Raw genomic sequence first — 24,949 nt, forward strand, 5'->3', positions numbered from 1 at the left:
TTTCTGTTAATATTGACTTTGATTTTGTGAGAAAGGCATTTAGCCAATAGAAACGCTTAGCGATTTGGATTAGTTGAAATTTTTCAAGCATTCGGTCCTTCAAGCATGAGAACCCTCCCCTGTGCAGATTTATTTAATTTTGTGTAGTGTTTTTCTATTTTTCCTCGATCGATATCTTTGAAACTATACGTTCTTTCCAATGCGTCTTGAGTCGGCAATATTTAACCATCGTGTATCTGCAATCTGCTTATTTTTCTATCGGCCAATATTAATTTTAATAGCCTAGATTTATTTGCTTTCTTTGAGACTTTTGAGATTTATTTGAGACTTCAGAATACTCCGTTCAGATAGGCTAAAATAAACATTCAATCATTCGGTCTCTTCATCAGAAGAGACGCCATCAATGATATTTTCAGATCTTCACTTAAATATCTTGTCGGCGGTGTAATCTGAGTTGTAGGCCAGTGTATCGATGTAACAGTAAACCGAAAAAGAAAAACAGGATGACCAGGTCAGTAAGACAGAAATGCGGTTTACTGATCTAAGTTTGTTCAATTACGCACTCATATTAGAATGAAGCAAAAGAGCCACTAAAAGAGAGCTCTAATTTATACAAGATGGGCTGGAAAAAATCGTAATATAACAAAAATCGTGATATAACATCAAGTTTATAAGAAATTGATTCGGCAGTTTATGCCAGTGTTACATAACTCGATTTAATGATCTTGTAATTTACAGACACTTGAGTTAGCTGGACGCACCCATGAAGTGTTTTGTACCGGTTTTCGGAGAAAGTAAGAAAAATTTGTTTACAGGGCTGATTCTTTTTTACGCAGACAATTTCGATATATTAACTAGCAGGTTTTGACCGCTGATTTTTCATATAGTCTGAAAATTATTGTATTCGGAGCAAAACGTAAAAAGATACGTGAGCTTTGACTGTTTTTTTTTTTGCAAAAAAATGACGATGCGCATTAGCTACCAGTGGTAATAATCTGCACAAAAATCTTTTCGAATTGAATTTAGGCAAACTAACAGGGAGGAATGAGAATTCGCTTTTTTCAATGTTTTAATATCTCTCTGGTAAATTTATTTTTATCATCGCATTTCTATCTTTTTGTTCGGCAATTTTTGAGTTGGGATATGAAGTGAGTTTACGGAGGCGGAGCATTGAGCAGAATGGTTCAAGAGCACAACGCTTCCAAGAGCTGTAATCCGAAGCAATATTATTAGATTGTGAGAATTCTATTCGTGAAAACTCTTCCCGTGGCCTGGCGGTGGAACTACTGTGCGCGCTTTAGCACATCGTACCCGTAATTTTAGCACTGCGTTTTCGCACTTTGCGCCAAGCGTTTTCATAACACTTTCGTGTCTGTGAACTCGCAAGCATGCAACGCGTACCAGCCTGATCGAACTATACATATCGTTCTGCATTTAGACCCTTTCTTGTTTTGAACCATTATTGTTCCGACTTTCGAAGAAAATGAAGAATATTTATTCTCGGTGTGGTTTTCTTATACCTACCAATTTTCTATGGAAATTTTCTCTGGGTGGATCGCTCCTTTGATCTGCGTGTTCACGGAAGGTTCGCTTTCACCGCTATACTACCCTGACTTGTCGTTGGCCGTAAAAAGATCTCGCACCACAAAATTGTTCAGAAGAGACGCCATCAATGATATTTTCAGATCTTCACTTAAATATCTTGTCGGCGGTGTAATCTGAGTTGTAGGCCAGTGTATCGATGTAACAGTAAACCGAAAAAGAAAAACAGGATGACCAGGTCAGTAAGACAGAAATGCGGTTTACTGATCTAAGTTTGTTCAATTACGCACTCATATTAGAATGAAGCAAAAGAGCCACTAAAAGAGAGCTCTAATTTATACAAGATGGGCTGGAAAAAATCGTAATATAACAAAAATCGTGATATAACATCAAGTTTATAAGAAATTGATTCGGCAGTTTATGCCAGTGTTACATAACTCGATTTAATGATCTTGTAATTTACAGACACTTGAGTTAGCTGGACGCACCCATGAAGTGTTTTGTACCGGTTTTCGGAGAAAGTAAGAAAAATTTGTTTACAGGGCTGATTCTTTTTTACGCAGACAATTTCGATATATTAACTAGCAGGTTTTGACCGCTGATTTTTCATATAGTCTGAAAATTATTGTATTCGGAGCAAAACGTAAAAAGATACGTGAGCTTTGACTGTTTTTTTTTTTGCAAAAAAATGACGATGCGCATTAGCTACCAGTGGTAATAATCTGCACAAAAATCTTTTCGAATTGAATTTAGGCAAACTAACAGGGAGGAATGAGAATTCGCTTTTTTCAATGTTTTAATATCTCTCTGGTAAATTTATTTTTATCATCGCATTTCTATCTTTTTGTTCGGCAATTTTTGAGTTGGGATATGAAGTGAGTTTACGGAGGCGGAGCATTGAGCAGAATGGTTCAAGAGCACAACGCTTCCAAGAGCTGTAATCCGAAGCAATATTATTAGATTGTGAGAATTCTATTCGTGAAAACTCTTCCCGTGGCCTGGCGGTGGAACTACTGTGCGCGCTTTAGCACATCGTACCCGTAATTTTAGCACTGCGTTTTCGCACTTTGCGCCAAGCGTTTTCATAACACTTTCGTGTCTGTGAACTCGCAAGCATGCAACGCGTACCAGCCTGATCGAACTATACATATCGTTCTGCATTTAGACCCTTTCTTGTTTTGAACCATTATTGTTCCGACTTTCGAAGAAAATGAAGAATATTTATTCTCGGTGTGGTTTTCTTATACCTACCAATTTTCTATGGAAATTTTCTCTGGGTGGATCGCTCCTTTGATCTGCGTGTTCACGGAAGGTTCGCTTTCACCGCTATACTACCCTGACTTGTCGTTGGCCGTAAAAAGATCTCGCACCACAAAATTGTTCCAAATTGAATTGAGGCAGCTAATTGGTTTTATTAACTCCATACACGACTCAAGTTGCAACACTTAATTTTCATATTATCAGCCTGAAATTCATAGCTTTGACAATTCTTAATTACCAAAAACTATCCGAGACCAATTAAAGGGCAGTCGGAACGTTCAGAGCTTAGCCCTGATACGAGCAGTCTTGTTGTTCCGACTTTCGATACGAAAGAAACGGAATATTAGTGCTCGGGGTGGGTTTTTTTTCAGACAAGTTTCGACTTTTTAACTAGCCATTTTTGACAGAATTTTTTTTTTAACATTCAAAAAGTATTGATGTCCTGAGCTTAAATTTGAAAAAATATTTCACCTGTGATCATTTTTCGTTAAGTTATGGGGGTTTAAAGATGGCCATTTTGGCCAATTTGGGACAATTAACGCGCGATATATTTCGCGCTATTAACGCGTAAGCGGAGATTTAATCCGTCTTCGACATCGTTCCAAACTGGTTGAAAGAAGCTTATCTGCCATATTTGATTTGTTACAAGGAAGGAAATCTATCCTTTTGTGCTTTAAATGGCGTGTGGGGGGATGATTTTCAAAGAAATTTTCAAATTTTAGAAAAAAAAATTTTCATTTAATTTTATTACATTTAATTTTTTCATGTTATTACTGCTCCAAAAACCTTAAAAAGCAGTCGGAACATTCAGGGCTTCGCCCTGATACGAGCAGTCTTGTTCTCTTATATCAACTAACGAACATACTTAGCTGCATTGAATAGTTTTGCGGCATAGCTATTCTTCAATGACGTGGATAGAATGATCAAGCAAGGGAGAAAAGTATAAACTATATACAAGACTGCTCGTATCAGGGCGAAGCCCTGAATGTTCCGACCGCCTTTTAAGGTTTATGGAGCCGTAATAACATTTAAGAAATTAAATGAAATAAAACAAAATGAAAATTTTTTTTTCTGAAATTTGAATTTTTTTTATGAAAATCATCCTCCCACACGCCATATTAAGTACAAAAGGATAGATTTCGCTCCTTGTAACAAATCAATTATAGCAAATAAGCTTCTTTCAGCCAATTTGGAACGATTTCTAAGACGGATTAACTCTCCGCTTACGCGTTAACAGGGCGAAATATATCGCGCGTTAATTGTCCCAAATTGGCCAAAATGGCAATCTTTAAACCCCCGTAACTATACGAAAAATAATTACAGGTGAAATATCTTTTCAAATTTGAGCTCAGGACAACAATACCTTTCGAATGATATAAAAAAATTCCGTCAAAAATGGCTAGTTAAAAAGCCGAAAATTGTCTGAAGAAAAAAAAACCACCCCGAGCACAAATATTCCGTTACTTTCGTATCGAAAGTCGGAACAAAAAGCTTGGTAAACCTCACAACACTTAAAAGCTATTGAAAACTGCTGGTCTGTTTCTTGTCAATCTCATATAAAAAAGCTTTCTGACTAATTTAAAGATAGTGCTAAAATATTGTTCCATTTACCTAGGATATAACTCATTTAGATGCCATTGATTAATTTTTTTTTTCACAATTTGAGTTTGATTCCCGTTTTTGCTCTCACGTTTTCTAATGCCCTTGAGCAGACTTGGTTGAAGACAGAGTTCCATTCTGGTGAATTTCTACCCACTATGAGTCGTCGCATGCATCGGAGAAAGACAGTCAGTTGGAACAGGTAATCTCTTTTGATCAACTCACTGCAAAAATCAGCCAGGATGTCACTGTCCATTTCGGTGAGCTCTAAGCAAATACTGTCAATATTTACTCAGACGCGAAGCAGAGCTTGGCACCACTACGATACAATGCAACGTAGCGTTATGATCTAGTGAACAGAACATGAGACGGAAATCACTAAGTCGAAAAATCTGCATTTTTTTGAAAAAAAAAGAAAAAAAATCAATTTCAGTAAAACAGTCGAGAATCACAACAACCAGCATTAAATAAACTTTTAGTATAATTGTGCGAATAGCCACTAAGCCGCCAAAACTTCAGTAGACGCCCATTGAGCCAAAAACAAAACAATGCCATAAGAAGTTATTGTACTGAGAAAATTTTGAGCACTTAAGTTTTATAACTTGAAAATTTCAGACCAAAGCCGCACTGAATTAAAACTGAAAATAATCAATTTTTTCTCCTCAAGCGATACAAAATAAATTGATCAAACCACTAAAATAAGCCGAAACCAATATAATCCAAAAAAAATATATTGGGAATTGTAAAAAAAAAATGGTATATTGGAAAAGACAGGACGACTTAAAGTAAGACTTTTTTTAAATTCCAAAAAAATGATGATTTGGAAATTGAGCCGATGAACATTAAACAAACAAAACTCCGACAATATAATTAATTCGCGACAAAAGATTTCAATTTCATACACACTGAAAAAAAAAGGTCTCACCGGAACTCGAACCCGAGCTTAGGGAGCAAAGTCAACCTTCTTGTTTCTAAACCAGCTGGGAAGTACCCTGCAGGTTGTTTAAGGTTCAATAATAAAGCAAGTTCGATTTCTTACAGATTTGGGTACAGTCTAGTTACCGGGAACAAGACGCTTGCTCTCTCTATCGCAACTGTAAGAAAAAACAGCCGGTTGAAGTGCAATTGGCACTTCTACAGATTTTTACTGTTTTAACGGAAATTACGGAAATTGGGAGGTAAAGAACCTTCCGGTACATTACCTCCCAAAAAAAGCTCAAAAACGGAAATTACTGACAAAAAAAATCCCTGTGGTGCAGAAAATTTTCGTAAGTATGGCCATTTTAAGATTTGAGCAGAGCTCCATATTATCGAATTGCTGGCCAATAAAAAAATCCTCAACACTTTTTAAAACAGTAAAAATCTGCTCTTTTTGATCAATTAGACTTTTTCAGGTAACACGTTTGAAAAACCGCTGATTGTTTTTTAAACAATCTTTTCTTAGTAGCGCTAATAGCTGAAACGTTCAGTAATTTTTTCATCTTCTGTCAACTTCCTCCGTATCAAAAAATTGAGCATTAATGCTGAAAACTCAAACCTGAGTTTGGTTCCGTAATCCAATCATAGAGAAGTTTGCATGCTTCGTCTATGTTCGAAGTGTCTCCAAAACATGGAAACTGCTCTTCGTATTTGTTGTCATCTATATTACTCGCAAACTTTTTGTTTTTCGCGGGTTCACTTCGATTCCAAACGCTCTTTTTGACCTCTGGTGCCACATAACGAATTGTGATTTGGTTTTGAATTTGAGTTTTGCGCCTCGATTTGGCTCTCTGATTCTGCATTAGACGGGTGTTCACATCAGGTGACCTTTTGACCTTCGATGTTATAGCGACACTAGGGTCATTGTCGTCTGAGTCGAGTAAGTAGTCATTTAAGTCGTCCAAATCGATCGTCGGCAGTCTGCACTCCGACGGTCCTGGTTCATTATTTTCGTTCGGGCTTATATAAACTCCGCTTTTCTGCGCAGCTTTAGACCACAAAGTTGAATTTCTCCGTAAATTAGATACACTTTCATTCTTGTCGCAATGATATTCAGTTTCTGGCTGATGCGTTTTCATGGAACCAACTTGGCATAGCTTTAATTTTTTCACGGCTTCTGATACATTTTTTGCCGCTGCTGAATTTCCACCAGCAGTAGGTGGATATTTTAACTCTTTTTTACAATTTACGTTCGAATTTCTGGACCTGGAAAACATTTTGGAAATGTCTCTGAATTTAGATGGTGAAACAGTGTTGCTTTCATCTGCTAGTTTATTCAGAGTAATCCCCACTCCTCGCAAGTCGGAAGGGTCGAACTTGATATTTTTCAGTATCTGTGACACTTCTCGTTTCAGTAAGTCTAAATTGTTCGAATATGAAAGCAAATTTTTGGATTTGTTGACTGTATCGCAGATTCCACAACCCATGAACTTTTTCGTTTCCTTCGGTTGGTCTTGTGCTCTTATTCTCAATTTCAAACAAATACTTTTTGTGACCATCTCACACTCCAATAACCGTCTATGAACTTCGCAAATCAGCTCTCCAACAAAACTGTAAACTTGATCCATTTTTGAGAGTCTAATTCCATAATTTATTTCGGCCGATACACTTTTGCGTTTAATAACACTATTAAGTTCTCTGTTATCGATTCCACGACTATAGTTATACAACATTTCACCTGTTTTTCCGCCGAGAACGGACTTCAGCTCGACTAGCTCCCGGAGCCTCAAGTCGGCGATCGTAGCAATTCCGAGAGATTGCAACTGGCTTCGACTCGAGAATCCGACGCCTGGTAAGTCCATTACATTGAGCGTGTCTAAATGTTTGAACAAAACTCTTTGATTTTCACTTCCGATAGAAAAAATTCCGTTCGGCTTAGCGCTCTTTGTGGCCAAGCGACACAGAAGCATATTAGTCGAAACGCCAACAGATGCGCTACACTTGGTTTTAGCAAATATTTCCGATACTATTAAGGTCGCAATTTGACATGGAGTCAAGTTAGATTTGTTCACACAGTTCGTGATGTCTACAAAACACTCGTCACAACTTACTGCCTGAATAACCCGTGAATATCTAGCAACAATATTATACATAGTTGCCGCAGTTTCGTGGTACTCCTCGAAATTGTAGGGTATAGTCTTCAGTTCGGGACAGAGAACCACCGCGTTTTTCATCAGCATTCCGTTCTTCACGCCTCGAGATCTAGCTTCATAACTGCAACTAGCGATTTCGGCATACGATTTAAGGATATCGGTCTGGGCAACGATGGACATCAACAGTTCAAAAGATTAGAAAAACGAAACGAGTCTGCCAGTTGAATTAATTAACTACAATAATTTTTTCTAATTTTTTTGAAAACCGTGTTATTTTACTAAATACTGAAATTTCGATTTCTTTTTCAAGTTTTTCATATTCAAGAAAACTACTATCAGCAAAAAAACCGGCTGCTGAAATGAATCGGGGGATCATTTGCACTGTTTTAGCTTTTCTAGTGCCACTCAAATCACAGTATTTTGATTCAATTCAATTACCCACAAGGACATCATTTGCATGTTTTGGACCACACTCAAAAGAAAGGAAAGAGGTTTAGCGTTGGAACTTTTTGTCACGTGATTTGAGATTCTTAAAAAAAGCTCATATATATAATTTAAAAGCAAAACTTGATCAAATCAACAGAGCCAACTGGCAGATGGAGAAGAGCGAACAAGAAAAAAAGAAAACAGAAAAAAAATGACTTAGAAAATGTCAACTTTCGAACTTTGAAGAAAAAATACATACCCTTAACACTCTTCGAATAAAACACCACTAATAATTAATGATCGGTGCTTTTTGATAAAAATTAATCCAATTTGAGAAAACTGGATCAATAGGCAAAACTTTTATTTCGCAGGAAAATCTGATAAATAATTTCCTTTTTCGAAATTAGAAGTCGATCACGTTTTTGTGACTTTTACACTTTTCCTATTCTATAGTGGAGTTTGCCTTCCTTTAAACAAATGAAAGAGCTGAACTCAAAAAAAAATCAAAAGCCAAACCGCGAAAAATTGAGCGTAAATAAATTAACAGACTTTTTCCTGAAAAAAAAAACAAAAAAACACCAAGAGCTATATAAGAGTCTCACTTCGTTCATTATTCTAATAAAAAAGTCATCTATTTTGTTGAAAATATAATTCACTAATCAGATGAACAACATGGGCCAATTCGATAGCAACTGGGTACTCTTAATTTAGTTTATAACCATCCACTGAAGACAACGGAAAAAATGCTGTTCGAAAACTCATCGTTGCCTTGGTGCCTCCAGAGACTTCGTCACTGACTACGGGACCGGATCCCTTGCTATGTGTGACTGCAACCGGCTGGCCTCTCAACTCCGGATGCTTCAAAAGACCCACACTCACAAAGAAACAGTCCATATCTACATGCAGAATAACTTTCACTTCATTTGAATGATCGTTTAACGCTGGTTCCCAGCAACATGGTTTGCACCTATGATTAATGCTGCTCAAGTTAAAATCTGCGTCTTGAGGTTCAAAAGTGTCCCAATTTATCGCGTCTTTTGGAGGTTTGGTCTGGAATTGTTTGACCAGCTGTTTGAACTGTGAGCCCCACATCGAGATGTGATGAAGCCTAGAGTTTCCGTAGAATTCTTTGAGGAAATCTTTGTCACCTGCTTTCGCAATTCTAGACGAACTATCAAATTTAGAAGAAGAAGCTACAGTAAGTCTATTTGTTTGCATGCATGTACTTGATTCGTAGTTGGGATTCGAGGTCAGCTTCCATTGATGAACTCGATCTAATGCTGCGCTGTTTTCGCACTTTTTTCTATTGCTAGTGCCAGATTCAAACTCAATTAGATTCGAAATATTTTCAGCTGGAGGCTCGTCAGTTTCCTGTTGTTTTTGAGACTCCTCAAAAAGAGATTCAGTGATAAGAAGCGATAAGTTATCACTTGGGAAATCGACGTTTGCCGAGGCGAGTATCCCAACCTCATCCTTTCTCCTGCCCTCGCCTTCCTGCGATGCATTCAGTTGTTGATTTCTGGGAATCTCAGTTGTTTTTTCATTCGAAGAGGTTTCTTCAAATAGTATGCCACTAGACTCAAAAAGAGCATCACCGGTATTATCTGAGATTGGTCTTGTTTCAGATTCACCGACTATCATTTGTTCTATCGTCGATTCTTCAGAAGAAATTGCCGGTTGTTTTGGTATCGCAGACGGCGAATGTGAAGGTGACTTTACTCGTCTCTGGACTTCACTTCTCTTCTGTCCCTCTTCCGTGAACAGAAGATAGGGAGTACTTGACAGCAGTCGACCAGCTGCTACACTAGAAACAGCAAGCTAACTCGATCAAGGCATGAATCTAGTTTAGAATTTTGTCCCTTTGATTGATGAACTGTCTATTAAAAACACAAAATTGAACAAGTAGAAACCTGCGAGAAACATAAACAGATAAAATAGCCTACAGACAGTCGATAAAGAAAGTAAACAGAAAAAAATACTGAAAAAAAAATAACTTACAAATTTCAAATAAAAAAAAAGATGGCCTCAAAGCCCTTTGAATTTCTAGAACAATATGATAGTGACATTTTTTGATCTGAGAGAACTGTATCAATAGGGAAATTTTTTAATTCGCTGGGAAATCTGATAATTGAAGTCCGTTTTCGAAATTAGAAGTCGATCACGTTTTTCGTGACTTTTACTTTTTCGCTATTCGACAGTGGAGTTTACCTTCCTTTTAACAAAGGAAAAAACAACGTGGAAAAAATCAAAACTCAAGCCACGAAAGAGTAAATTTAAACCTGAACAAACTTTGAATTTGAACCTAAAAAAATAACGAACAAAAATCACTTTTATCGACTCCAGTATTTCTAGGAAAAAGACGTAGTTTTTTGAATGGCCGATTCTCAATAACTGACACTTTTGTTCAAATCTTACCAATCCAGAATCCAGTTGGGATGAACAACCTTCACTGGTTGAGAGGAATGACCGCTTTGTCCTCCCTGGGCGGTGTTGACCTTGAGAAGTGAGTTGATTTTAGACTGTGGCAGGTTCATGGCCAGCATGTGAGTCACTTTCGTCTTCTGGAAGAAGTGCACCATCTGGCCTCCCCTGGATACGATCATATCACGCAAAGCATCAGAGGAGGGCTCTGAACAAACAAACATAGAAAACAATGATTGACTCTTTTACACAGAGGCGAAGCGGAGCTTCGCACCACTTGCGATACAACACAATCATAAAAATGGAAAGCGTTGAAAAAAACTAGGCGAGCTAAAATTTTAGTATAACCCGATGAAGGACATCTAGGGCACAACTAAAGCTGGATATATGTGTCTGATATTTTTTGAATTCATTATAATGATGCAGAACGAAATGCGTAATTTCAAAAATTGGGCTTTGCCCAAAAGCTTAGTTGTTTCTCTACTAAATTAAATGAGAAGAGTGAAAATTTGAGATTGAGGAATTTTCCCACAGAAATAACATTTCTCTTACAAAAAAATGTAGCCGCTTCTGCAGGAAAAAAAATCGCGCAACAGCTTCTTTCAATTGAATTTTTCATCTCAGATTTGATACGGTAGTTTTTAAGAAAATTCAAAAAATTTCTAACAAACGGTCAAAGTTCAAAAACTAGACTTTCCGAAATCCGTAACTTTTTTCTGCTAAAACCAGTTCGTGGCTGGTAAAGTAGAGAAGATTCCCAAAATCGGGTTTCTCAATTGAACACTTAACCTGAGAATTTGCACAATAATTTTCGAATAAAGTCACAAAAAAACAGCCGACGTTTCAAAACTTTCACTTCTTTTAAAACCATTTTTTTTTTCAAAAAAACTGGGCGTAGCAAATTGCAAATATAAGCTTCTGACAACCTGTTATGTCGATTAAACCAATGATAACAGATTTGGCATGATAGTGATCGAGAAAAGTCCAAGAAACAGTCAACAAATCAGATAGTTGACATTTCCGAGAATCATAGCTTTTTGTTTCAAAAATTTCGCGCGTAGTCGCTTATGCAGAAGAAATTCCCGCAACCAGTAGTTTCGATTGTACCAAAAAACCCAGGTTTCGCAGGGTAGTTCTGAAGAAAAGTCAAAAAATTTCAAAAACGGTAAAAAAAAAACAAGTTCTTGTGTCAAAAATTGCGCGTAGTCGCGTATGCAAGAGCTTCACGTAATCCGTTCTTTGGGTTGAACCCAATATCTCAGATATAAGAGCGTCATTTTCGTTAAAATTCAAAGTTTACAAAAAATGCTCAATAAATTTTCAAAAATTCATTTTTCCGAGGACGCTAACTTTTGAGTAAAAAAAATTGTAAGTGGTAGGGTACTTCTGCAGGGTAGTTCTCGAAAACAGTCAAAAAGTTTCAAAAAACGGTCAAGAAATCAAAGTTTTGACTTTTCCGAGGGCTAAATTTTTTCGTGTCAAAAAAGTTTGGGCGTATTCGCTTATGCAAAGAAGCTTTCCACGACCCCTTCTTAGGATTGAACCCAACATATCAGATATAGGAGGGTACTTTTCGGTAAAATTGTAAAAACTAGAAACAAAAACGCTCAAAAGATTCAACAAATTGACTTTTTAGAGGATGATATCTTTTTGTGTAAGACAATTTGTGCGTGGCCATATCCGCTGTATTGATTGGAACAAAAAAACCTCTGACTTGGTTGGTCAGTTTTTGAAAATATATATATATATATATATATATATCGGTCAAATATCCCCCCACAGACTTTTTCGAAGACTGTAAAAAAAACTTGGTAAAGCAAAACGAGAATATTCGAAATTCGAAATGTCGAATAAAAAAAGAAGTGAAAAGGAACACAAAGGCAAAACAGAGCTTCGCACCACTTGCTATACAAAATTGAATACGAAAGTTCGAAAGATAATCAGACTCGAATGAGGAGAAAGACACAATAAATGAATCATGTTGAGAAAGTCGTCGGCTGAAAAGTAGAAAAGTTTGAGCAATTCTCCTTAAGAATAATCCACTGTAATATAAAAAGGGCTCAAGCTACATTAATTCTATTCATTTATTTCTGATAAATATCAAATAGAAAGGATAAGAAAAAAGTGGAGAGAATAAAAACCTCCAAAAATTATTATTCAAAATAAAAAACTATAAAGTATACCTAATAAACTACTCTAAAAATCTTGGAACAAAACAAACTTGGAACAAAATCTTGGAAGAAAATTCTGGGGTTACCAAAATGCAGGTTCGATTGCTTCCTATGAACAAAGATCAAAATTCAAAAAACTTTGACAACACAATTGTCAAACAATTACTACAAATCAGAAAATGCAGAAAATCAGTATACCGCCGAAAGCCTATGAAGATAACCCAAGTAACCCCAATTAAATCAATGTGAAAATCGTACGGTAAGAGAGGTAATCCAAAAAAACGCACCTTGAATACAAAATTATAAAAATTAAATTTTTCGAAACATTTTAGCCAGGAACAGCCAAAATCTTGAAACTCGTGCGGCACGCGCCAAAGAACTTTATAGAAACACTAGTCGAGTAAACATAGCAAAACAAAACTTTTCGGAAACTTGAAACATTAAAAAAAACGCAGTGACATATCATCATGAATGGATTGACAATGAAATTGCTCAAAAGTAATTTTGACGCTAAATTGCTTGGAGCCATCTGCATACTTTGAGAACAAAAAAAATCAGAGATCAGGCCTTCAAAAAACAATTTTATGAGAAAAAATTGAAAGAAAATATCGATTTAAAATTATTCTTTTATCGTTTTTATGCAGAAATTTTAAGCGTTTTTAAAAACAAAAATCAACGGAAAATAGTTAATTTCGTCGAAATTAAATTGAATTAAACAAATGAATTGAACATAATATTACTAAAAAACAACAATAAGTCGACAAAAATTGAGACGAAATCAATTAAGCCTACAAAAAATCAAATTACATCTGAAATTTGTCAGCAGCAGACTCAGTTACGCAATAACCCTGGACCCACTAACTCTAAACCTAAAACTGAGCTGCTAAAAATGCAACTAGATGGAAACTGGAGATATTCTGAAATTGGAGATCCGGTGAACAAAGTTATTTACGTGAAAACAGTCTTGTACCTGATTGCAATCCCCTACTTATACCCCATAAGGGTTATAAAGCTAGTTTCGAAAAAACATGCTAAGACAACAGAAATTGAAATTAGCATCGGAAAAAACTTACCTTGTGATAACAAAGCCGAAACCACCAGAGCATAAACCATTAAAGCTGAAAAAAATCAAGATTTAACATGTTGAGAAAATCGTCGGCTGAAAAGTAGAAAAGTTTGAGCAATTCTCCTTAAGAATAATCCACTGTAATATAAAAAGGGCTCAAGCTACATTAATTCTATTCATTTATTTCTGATAAATATCAAATAGAAAGGATAAGAAAAAAGTGGAGAGAATAAAAACCTCCAAAAATTATTATTCAAAATAAAAAAATATAAAGTATACCTAATAAACTACTCTAAAAATCTTGGAACAAAACAAACTTGGAACAAAATCTTGGAAGAAAATTCTGGGGTACCAAAAGGCAGGTTCGATTGCTCCCTATGAACAAAGATCAAAATTCAAAAAACTTTGACAACACAATTGTCAAACAATTACTACAAATAAGAAAATGCAGAAAATCAGTATACCGCCGAAAGCCTATGAAGATAACCCAAGTAACCCCAACTAAATCAATGTGAAAATCGTTTGGTAAGAGAGGTAATCCAAAAAAAACGCACCTTGAATACAAAATTATAAAAATTAAATTTTTCGAAACATTTTAGCCAGGAACAGCCAAAATCTTGAAACTCGTGCGGCACGCGCCAAAGAACTTTATAGAAACACTAGTCGAGTAAACACTGCAAAACAAAACTTTTCGGAAACTTGAAACATTAAAAAAAAAACGCTGTGACATATCATCATGAATGGATTTACAATGAAATTGCTCAAAAGTAATTTTGACGCTAAATTGCTTGGAGCCACCTGCATACTTCGAGAACAAAAAAAAATCAGAAACCAGGCCTCCAAAAAACAATTTAATGAAAAAAAATTGAAAGAAAATATCGATTCAAAATTATTCTTTTATCGTTTTTATACAGAAATTTTTAGCGTTTTTAAAAACAAAAATCAACGTAAAATAGTTAAATTCTTCGAAGTTAAATTGAATTAAACAAATGAATTGAACATAATATTACTAAAAAACAACCGGAAAATAAGTCGACAAAAATTGAGACGAAATCAATTAAGCCTACAAAAAATCAAATTACATCTGGAATTTGTCAGCAGCAGACTCAGTTACGCAATAACCCTGGACACACTAACTCTAGACCTAGAACTGAGCTGCTAAAAATGCAACTAGATGGAAACTGGAGATCTTCTGAAATTGGAGATCCGGTGAACAAAGTTATTTACGTGAAAACAGTCTTGTACCTGATTGCAATCCCCTACTTATACCCTATACGGGTTATAAAGCTAGTTTCGAAAAAAACATGCTCAGACAACAGAAATTGAAATTAGCATAGGAAAAAAAACTCACCTTGTGATAACAAAGCCAAAACCACCAGAGCATAAACCATTAAAGCTAAAAAAAATCAAGATTTAACATATTGAGAAAATCGTCGGCTGAAAAGTAGAAAAGTTTGAGCAATTCTCCTTAAGAATAATCCACTGTAATAAAAAAGGGCTCAAGCTACATTAATTCTATTCATTTATTTCTGATAAATATCAAATAGAAAGGATAAGAAGAAAGTGGAGAGAATAAAAACCTCCAAAAAAAATTATTCAAAATAAAAAACTATAAAGTATACCTAATAAACTACTCTAAAAATCTTGGAACAAAACAAACTTGGATCAAAATCTTGGAAGAAAATTCTGGGGTACCAAAAGGCAGGTTCGATTGCTTCCTATGAACAAAGATCAAAATTCAAAAAACTTTGACAACACAATTGTCAAACAATTACTACAAATAAGAAAATGCAGAAAATCAGTATACCGCCGAAAGCCTATGAAGATAACCCAAGTAACCCCAATTAAATCAATGTGAAAATCGTACGGTAAGAGAGGTAATCCAAAAAAAACGCACCTTGAATACAAAATTATAAAAATTAAATTTTTCAAAAAATTTTAGCCAGGAACAGCCAAAATCTTGAAAATCGTGCGGCACGCGCCAAAGAACTTTATAGAAACACTAGTCGAGTAAACATTGCAAAACAAAACTTTTCGGAAACTTGAAACATTAAAAAAAACGCTGTGACATTTCATCATGAATGGATTGACAATGAAATTGCTCAAAAGTAATTTTGACGCTAAATTGCTTGGAGCCATCTGCATACTTTGAGAACAAAAAAAATCAGAGATCAGGCCTTCAAAAAACAATTTTAAGAAAAAAAATTTGAAAGAAAATATCGATTTAAAATTATTCTTTTATCGTTTTTATACAGAAATTTTAAGCGTTTTTAAAAACAAAAATCAACGTAAAATAGTTAATTTCTTCGAAGTTAAATTGAATTAAACAAATGAATTGAACATAATATTACTAAAAAACAACCGGAAAATAAGTCGACAAAAATTGAGACGAAATCAATTAAGCCTACAAAAAATCAAATTACATCTGAAATTTGTCAGCAGCAGACTCAGTTACGCAATAACCCTGGACACACTAACTCTAGACCTAGAACTGAGCTGCTAAAAATGCAACTAGATGGAAACTGGAGATCTTCTGAAATTGGAGATCCGGTGAACAAAGTTATTTACGTGAAAACAGTCTTGTACCTGATTGCAATCCCCTACTTATACCCTATAAGGGTTATATAGCTAGTTTCGAAAAAACATGCTAAGACAACAGAAATTGAAATTAGCATCGGAAAAAACTTACCTTGTGATAACAAAGCCGAAACCACCAGAGCATAAACCATTAAAGCTGAAAAAAATCAAGATTTAAAAGTTAATTAAACGTTTTTGAGTTTAACACACAAATACGCACACAAAAAAGCTCGCATTCATCAAACGACGCAATATGGGGCCACTAAGCCAATAAAAGAATGTAGATTTAAACCTTTCAAGCCAAAAAAAATGGAAAAAAAATGGAACTTTAACTAATCGAGTTGATAAAACTTCAACCAAAGGCAAATTTCGCTTATAACGTGAAATTAAAAAGCAGAAATGCTCAAAAGTTGTCTGTTAGTTACAAAAGTGCAGGTTTTGAGAATACCACCAATTTAATTTATCCCGCGACCAAAGTTCTCTACGAACAAAAAAGTCTAGTACCCGACTGCAACACACTTGCTATCGCAAGTGTAATAACTTATTCTAATATTGCAGCCTGATTGTTTCCTGATTTTTTTTTTCACTTACTTGTGTATCCATTTATATGGATTTTAGTTCCTATGAAAATGTTCGCATTTGATTTTGAGATTGTGCTGTCACAGGAGATGGATGACACTTCTTTATTGAAGTTGATGTGTCTTTGCTCATTTTGAAGTGCCAGTTTTCTCTCCTTCGCTCCCATGTATCCTCCCTAAATTTAGCAACGTTTTGACCTTATGATTTATTTTACCTTATCATCACCGGATTTCTTTATCCACGTACTTTTAATCTCAGAAGTGTTTCTGGATCAATATTAGGAGTAATGAATCCTTATGAATTGTTTGAATAGCACTGTTTTCAGAATTCCCTTGTTTTCATTTGTCTCGATACGCAAAAAATCAGTAGTTTGTTCCAGAAAAGTTCCACATTTTCATCACAATCCATGTAAAATTAAGGGATTACTAGAATGCGCTTGGTTCGTAGAAGCCCCGTTATCTTAAAATAGGGATAAATTCTGATTTTGTTTTGTTGGTGTTACCTAGATCCGATCACCGAAAACAGTGTCTAAAAATTTGGCCTGAGCATTATGTAAGTACAGAGGCCAGTTTAACAGTTCAGTTGAGTGTGAAAATATTTGGATGCAAAATTATCGCAACCGGGTGGTCATGGAGACTCAGACAATTTAAAAAAAAAATTGGCTATTTGCACTCACAGTAGTTTAAAACCCGTTTTACGAAAATGGCAATGTCCTAAAATGTCTTAAAAAATACATGGTGATTTTTTATGATGAGCTGATTCCATGATTTTGGTGTCACCGGCCAAGCATGCACACAAAAAAAAACGTGAAAAACCTTGAACGTTTCTAATATAGAAAAATCATCTAGCTGTAAAACCACTCGCTTCCGCCACTCTTTCAGAACTGTCAAATCACCACCCTCAAAACATTGGCTTGCTAAAACAGCACAAGCTGATGAAAGACACAAAAACTAATTGAAAATTTTGGTTACTGTGCAAAAATTGTTTATATACAGACAATTCTTTGGATTTTCTTTTAAATCGGGTGTATTACAATATTTTGTCCAATTTTTTCTAGTAGGAGCGACGGGAGAGACATCATCAATATAAGCGGCCAACAGAGAGGCAAAGCGGAGCTTTGCAACACCTGCGATACAATTAAGACATTTCATCACAAGATATTGAATAGAAGAAAAGAGGGAAGTCTTTTTTTCAAAAAAAAAAACAAAAAAATTGCTAGCAAAAAGTCAAAAACTACATCTACAAGTTCCATAACTAGCAAAAAGTCGAAAAAACTGCAGCTCAAGTTCCATACCTTTGCCTCGGATGATGTCCAGAAAAAGCCTTAACAAACACTAAGAATCAATGACTGAGCGGCAACTAGGGCAAAACTTGAGTCGACATTCTTTAAGCCGGCGAAATAATTCATTAAAACAATTTCAAGCTATAAAATTTTTCAAATCAAAATTTTCACGGTCCATCCCTCCTAAAACAGACAAAAGCATTGAAAAAGCTAGCCCTGAAACTACGCAACACAAATTGACTAAGACGATAAATCTAGGCCGAATTCATTCAGGCTGAATGAAATTTCTAAGCGCAACAAAGAAACAAAAACTAAAATATACCAGTCAGGGTTAATAAAATTACAAACTACAGGAGTTAATCAACGAACTCGAGAACATAATGAAAACTGCTTGCAGTGCACAAAAAAACTTTACAGAGAGGCGAAGCTGAGATTCGCACAACTTGCGATACAGTAAGCCACCGAATTGTAAAAAAAAAAACAATGATAAAACGCAAAAAAAAAACAGTTTCCAAAAAATTCAAATGTTTGTCTCAAAATAAAACTCGTGAACGGAACACAACAGCCAGTATTCAACTAAATTTAAAAACATCGAATCTCGCTATTTTTTGCGCTATAAGATAGAGAATGAACAAAAAAAGGAAGTCAGGAAAATTTTCGGGAAAAAAATAAGTTGAAAAAATAACTTACAAAAGTTGGAAAAACTATAGCTTAACAAAAAAACAAAAAGTTCATGGCTAAATCGGATGAAGTTCATAAACAGCCTTAAAAAAGGGAAGTCATTGACCAAGCGGGAACAAAAGCGGCAAATTTCGGATCGAAAAAAATGTGAGCCGAAAACAAAATTGATGTCAAAAAGTTTTCATGAAGTTTTAGAAGTTTTACGGCCCATCCATACTGAAAAACAAAATCACGCAAAATGCCCCGAAATGCCTACAAAATCACGCATAAATGCCCTCAAAATTACGCAATATAAGTTGACTAAGCTAAGTAACACAAAAAGTTTAACACAGAGCCGAAGATACGCTCCGCTAACACAAGCGAAAACACGACAAAAAGCAGCTCTACAAAGTGCAATCAGAAAGAAGAGAAACAAACTTCGAATTAGAAAAAATGCGGCTACGTCTCGGATTCGATCTGCGACCTACTGTGATCTAGAAAATTTGGGTCTCACGCACTAACCACTCGGTCACGCACACTTAATTTTTCACAAATACTAGCCACAAAAAAAGTAGAGAGCTGATGCTATGAAATTTCTAATGCTAGATCGTGATTAAAGCAAAAATGTCACCAAATAAGTGAACACTTTCCACTTTCAATGAACACTTTTAGTTGCAAGTTTTAGGTTAAAAAATAAAAAAAAGGTTCGTACTAACGCACTAGCTGCTCGCTAAAGTGAATATTAAAAGACACAAAAAAAAACGCAAAGTCAGACAGAAGTACGCAAATTTACAAATTACTTAACTTTTAGTTATAGTAAGAAAATCGTCCAAGCTGAGAAAAAAACCATTTTTTAGAAAGTAAGCCAGTTAATGCCCTACCGGATAAAAAAAACTGTAGCGATAGAAACTAGGACGAAAACACGAGCCCTAAAAAAACTGAGAAAATTTTTTAAAAAACTTACAACCTGAACAGTCTTACTTAATTGTTACTTAAAGTACGGTAGATTCATTAGAATTTCAACAATCTGAGCAAGCCAGAAGTGATTTTTACCATTCCTACTTAAAGGATCACTCTGTGAACAAAATTATTTAAGAAAAAAAAAACAAGGGCAAAAAACCTAAACAAAACTTCAGCGCTTATTTTCCTAATTTTTCAATCATGTTCAATCATTATGATTTTTGGTGATACTTTAAAATGTCAAACTACAACAAGGATAGCTGGTTACTGAGCAAGTAGCACAAAATATTCCGACCATAGTCTATAAAAACAACAGTTTGTGAAGAAAAAGTCATTTACTCGAGTAAAACTAAAATTGAGCATAAATAAGCTATTCTAAACGGCCTAAATTAAGCATAAATGAGAGTGCTCGCTCGCTTCACTCGCTCGAATCAAAAATACCTGTTTTTCTCGACACTGGAAAAACCTTTTTTTTAAACTTTTTTTTTAATTCAAATTTTTTCAAGTCGTTCGGATTACAACTGAAAGGGCTTTAATATGATATATCATTGAACGCATTCCGATGATTATTTGTGGAAGCTGATTTTGCGTAAAAAATATGAAAAAAAAAAAACTAAAACACACCCGAACACAAAGTTCCTCCATATGCAATGGTCGGATTAAAAACGTAGCATCATTTCTCCTTCTTACTCCGATTGATTCTTCCGAGCTCTTCTAAACCTCCTTAAGTGCAAAGAGAAAGAGAAAAGTCGTTTTAAAAAAGCTTGAAAATTCTTACCGTTTTTAGAAAGCTCAGCCAAATCAAACAACTGAATGTGGTAACTGAATTTGCTGGAAAAAACACCCGATTGCAAAGAACCGGGTGTTTTCGCCAAAACTGGTGGTGGGACACAAACGATGAAAATAGTTACGTGTACTTGAGAAAACATATAGTCAATTACAAGCGCAAAACACAAAGCCAACTGCAAAAACTTGCAAAAAGGACAATATTCAGCAAAACACGAAAATAAGCCTGGGAAAAATAAGATTCGACCCAAAGAATTCCAACGACCAACCACAACTTTTTGAAAACTTGCTACATCGACCCTTTCTGTAAAAGAAAAAGAAGCTGCATTGAATGGATATAGCTCATTCTAATAAAAATAGGCAAATTGAAAATTATTCTCGCCCATTGTCAAAATCAACAATCCACTTCATTTTTCCCAATTCGGCAAATTGAAAATTATTCTCGCCCATTGTCAAAATCAACAATCCACTTCATTTTTCCCAATTCGGAAACATTCTCTCAAAAAAACGTAGTCGCTTGGGCGCAAAAGTTCTCGAGAATCTTCTGCACTTAAAAACTAGCTGATTTAATTCAATTAATATTTCCTTGTTTGTTTTCTTAAAAAGCGCAGATCTATAATTTAGAAAAGCGGTAAAAGCAAAAATCGGCTCCGAAAAAAGCAGAAGCGGTCAATTCGCTGGAAACCATAAAAGAGAACGTATCTTTTATCTGCGTTAAGCAAAAAGCAGCTTGAGCAAGTAGAACGCTATCCCTTAAAATCGATATCTAAATTCCATCTTTGAAATAGCAAGATGTGGCCAACTACAACTACCTTGCATACTCCATTTTGAATTTCTCCCAAGTTGAACTTTGATTACCACATTAAATAAAACTAAAAACAGACGCAAAGCCGAGCTTCGCATTACTTGCGATACACCGCAAGTGTAGCATTGTAAGCAAGCGAATAGAAAATGAGATGGAAATAACTGAGTCGAAAAAAATACTTTGGCAAAATTGGAAGACTCAATTTCAGAAAAACAACCGATAAATACAAGCACCAGCATTAAATAAGCGTTTAGCACAACTTTTACGCTACCGCGTTAACCGCACGACTTTTAAGCTACCAATACGCGAACAGATGCATATTGAGTTTAAAAAAGCCACAAGAAAAAAGTCAGAGCTAATAATTTTTAAAACTTAAAGTTTTGCACCACAACCAACCTGAATGATTTTTTTTTCAAACAATAATGTGGCCCTTCAAAGGAGACAAATAATTCAACTAATCCGATAAAACTTAAGCCGAAACCATTGAGGCCGAATAAAGCTTTTAAGCGAAAAAACTCGCAAGCTGGCTTTTGTAAATACGCGATTTCAGTTACTGTATATGTGCTGGGGTTTGCCTACATCATGCCTACAGTGCCTTTTCAATTTCTGTCAGAGTTTATCGACGAATTAGAAATTGGAGAATTCACCGACGAATTAGAATTAAGTAAGCAAACAACTAGCTAATTTTATCTTCGCCAACAGAAACGTTTAATGAGTATAAAACCAAAATTTTTTTCATACAATGCTCAAAATGAACTTAAAAAGAAAACAACTACACAGAACGAAAGAACAAAAAAAAACGTATTAAAAACACATCGAATGAATCTGATATTTCGAAACAATAAAATCTAAGAACTATGAGCAAAAGTTATCAAAATCTTTTTTAAAAAAAAACATTTTCTTTACGGACACAAATAAAGCTTTCTCAATTCAGCTTGCCACTAGCGAAGTCTCGATTTCAATTTTGAACGAAGTTATAATTGTGAAAATAAATCAATTTTTTTTTTGAATTCTAACAAAAAATGTTATTTTTAAAGAGTTGGAGAATATAACTTCAAGCTTTCTAGAATATATTGCCTAAAAGAAGTCAATTTCAAGATCAAAATTTGGCACAAAATTTGGCTATGATCTCAATTAGATATGATCGAAATTTGACACGAAAAAATTATGCACATAAGCTGACAGAATTGAAGCTAACAACCAATAAACTGAAATTCATCCAAAACAGTTTCGAAAAAAAAACATTATAAAATCTTGCACGTTAAGTCTACAACCTAATCGCAAACCCTATGTAGACGGTAGATGCAAGTGGTAGAGAGGTGGATGTAGGTGGGACACAAATAAAATTAGCATTTCTGAATTCGAAGAAAACTACTAGAAATCTCCAATGTTGTCTGGAATGAAGCTCTATTTGCGGTAAATACATTTATTTTAACACAAAGGCAAAGCGGAGCTTCGTAACACTTGCGATTCCAATCACATATTGCGGTACAAAATGGTGAATGAAAAAAAAGACAAGTATGAAAAGTTCTGAAAAACTGTTGGAAACAATTACTTGAAAAATTAACAAGACAAAAGTTGAATAATTACCGCAACCAAAAATTCATAATTGTATCAGATGAAGTTCATTAACATCCCTTAAAAAGTAAAAAGCATTTACCGAGCGGCAACAAACCGAGAAACTTTGGGTCGAAAACTGTTGAACCGAAAGCAAAACTATTGTTAAAAAATCAAAAAAATTAAGTATTTCGACCAATCCAATTGGAACACATAAGCCCAGACGGATATATTTTACCCTCGAAATAATGCAAAATAAATTGACTAAATCGATAAAACAAAAATAGAAACTGTTTCAATACTTAAAAAACTCAAAATCAGACATGGTACATTTATAAAAAATTGTGAAACTCTGTTATAGCAAAAACTGTTTACATTGAAACAAAAGCCATGCTTTAAAAAGTGAGCCAATAAAAACCCTACCAGATAACAAAAAATGGCGCTTAAAAACGGAAAATGAGCCCAAAGAAATTAGGACGAAAACCACGAACCCGAAAAAAAATTCAGAAACTTTTTTGAAAAGATAATTACAACTGAAACGGGCTTGAACTAACTACTATTTAAATGAAAGTACTTTTAATTAAATTTGAAAGATGAAAGATCCTGTAGAAGTGGAAATCCTCTAGAAGAAGTGAAAATTTTGTAGACAAGTTGTTTACGGGAAAAAAGTCTAGTACCCGATTGTAATACCCTTGCTTAAACACTCAAAAAACTGCAAAATTCTAAAAATTGCGTAAACACTCAAAAAACAAATAATTCCAAGATAAAGCCGATAAAACATAAGCACGCAAATAATAGGCTGACAACTTTTTTGAAACGGATTATTTCCCGTTTAACAAACAGCTCCTGGTCAGATTTGAACCCAGGACCTTTGTCGTCCCAGGCGTGAATGTTATCTCCAGACTCAATGTTCAGGAGACCCTTATAAATTTGAATTAATTATATACCAAGATACCAAAGGAATCGGTTAAACAAGTTGATAACCCGAAGAAGTCAATATTCCCACTTGATAACGCTTGATAGTCGCAAGAGTAACACAGAGACGAAATTGCACATCGCATACACAAGCAACAATATGACCGATAACGCTACTGGGAAAAACTGAATGAGTAAAACTTTGTGTCAACAAAATTTCTTAAGTGACACACGCCAATTATGAGTCTACATAATTGCTAAGTGACACAAGCTAATTATGACGCATTACCAGTCAATTTGAAAAAAAAACCAACTAACATGCCTCAATTTATAGAGCGAACGCATTTAAGCTAGTATATGAAAAAGTTCCATAAAAATATCCGACCCTGTCCAGATTCGAACCCTTTTAATTTGCTGCTGGTCTCCTTCCGTACCTCGACGCTACAGATCCATGATGCCTTGAAGCTAAAGTGCTATTTGTAATATAAGAGTCTATTAATATCCTTAGCATTGGCTGTACTTAATAGCTCGATCAAAATGAACTTTCACATTTTGTCGCAACAATTGCATCGCAACAATATTTGCGGCTTAGGTTGTAAAAAAAGAAAGTACATACTATAAAACAAGCTATGCTTGTGTAATTATAGTTCCTTCTGACTCTTTGGTTTGTCGGAACAATAAAAATTGTTTCAAAGATTATACATGCACAGGAAAAAATTGGTCCGATAACTCGATTTGAGAACCGTGTTCATTCCTGGAATTCGCGAAACACCCATGATCTGTAATTGGTTGACCACGGAAAAGATATATCACTTTTGACCCTTCATTCATTTTTTGGAAAGGTTAATTCACTTTTTGACCCTTCATTGCGCCAGACACAATCGTCAATGCGCTCGTTTTGCATCTTTTCGGAACAAATCAGCTTGTTACATAAGTTCGTGAACAAATTGTGTCAACAGTAACTTACGTATTCTTCGAATCCAGTTTCTCTTCGCCTTTTGGCTTTCGGTTTGTCATCATTGGCTCTAGCTAGTTCCATTGTGTAACGACTTCGATCAAATGTAAGCTGTCATGTAACTGAAAGCGATATATCTTTTTGAAGCCTCACCAATGCTTTTTCAAAATGCACTTGTCGGTTATGCGCACTTTTACTTCATTTCTGAAAATTGTAGACGTGCCAATCTTTGAATAGCTTTTCAATGTATTAATTTCATCTTTTTTTAATTTCAAGGCAAAGACTCTTTTGATTACGGTCAAAGTATTTTCGCTCCA

The 24,949-nt window shown here is 35.1% G+C and overlaps 2 protein-coding genes across 2 annotated transcripts in view; both read right to left on the reverse strand.

The window, feature by feature from the left end:
• LOC134838963 (mannose-1-phosphate guanyltransferase beta-B-like) overlaps positions 1-24,949 on the reverse strand; it is a 350,992-nt gene that overhangs the window by 228,248 nt on the left and 97,795 nt on the right. The window lies entirely within an intron of this gene.
• On the reverse strand, positions 4,388-24,945 carry LOC134839602 (DNA repair protein REV1-like). Its single transcript, XM_063855209.1, has 6 exons — positions 24,645-24,945; positions 16,725-16,887; positions 10,314-10,527; positions 8,667-9,702; positions 5,939-7,634; positions 4,388-4,668 (listed from the first exon to the last, which is right to left on the reverse strand). The coding sequence occupies exons 1-6, from the start codon at positions 24,714-24,716 to the stop codon at positions 4,457-4,459; spliced, it is 3,393 nt and encodes a 1,130-aa protein (XP_063711279.1). The 5' UTR covers positions 24,717-24,945; the 3' UTR covers positions 4,388-4,456.

This window comes from Symsagittifera roscoffensis, chromosome 2 (genome assembly GCF_963678635.1).
Source record: "Symsagittifera roscoffensis chromosome 2, txSymRosc1.1, whole genome shotgun sequence".
Classification (NCBI taxonomy): domain Eukaryota; kingdom Metazoa; phylum Xenacoelomorpha; order Acoela; family Convolutidae; genus Symsagittifera; species Symsagittifera roscoffensis.

Bases quoted from the DNA above. Each gene is read 5' to 3' on its own strand.
- LOC134839602 (XM_063855209.1), bottom strand. From the start codon at position 24,716: ATGGAACTAGCTAGAGCCAATGATGACAAACCGAAAGCCAAAAGGCGA. The intron at 16,888-24,644 runs GTAAGTTACTGT...TGCTAAATTTAG, and splicing joins AAACTGGATTCGAAGAATAC to GGAGGATACATGGGAGCGAA. The intron at 4,669-5,938 runs GTTTGAGTTTTC...GTATTTGCTTAG, and splicing joins GATTACGGAACCAAACTCAG to AGCTCACCGAAATGGACAGT.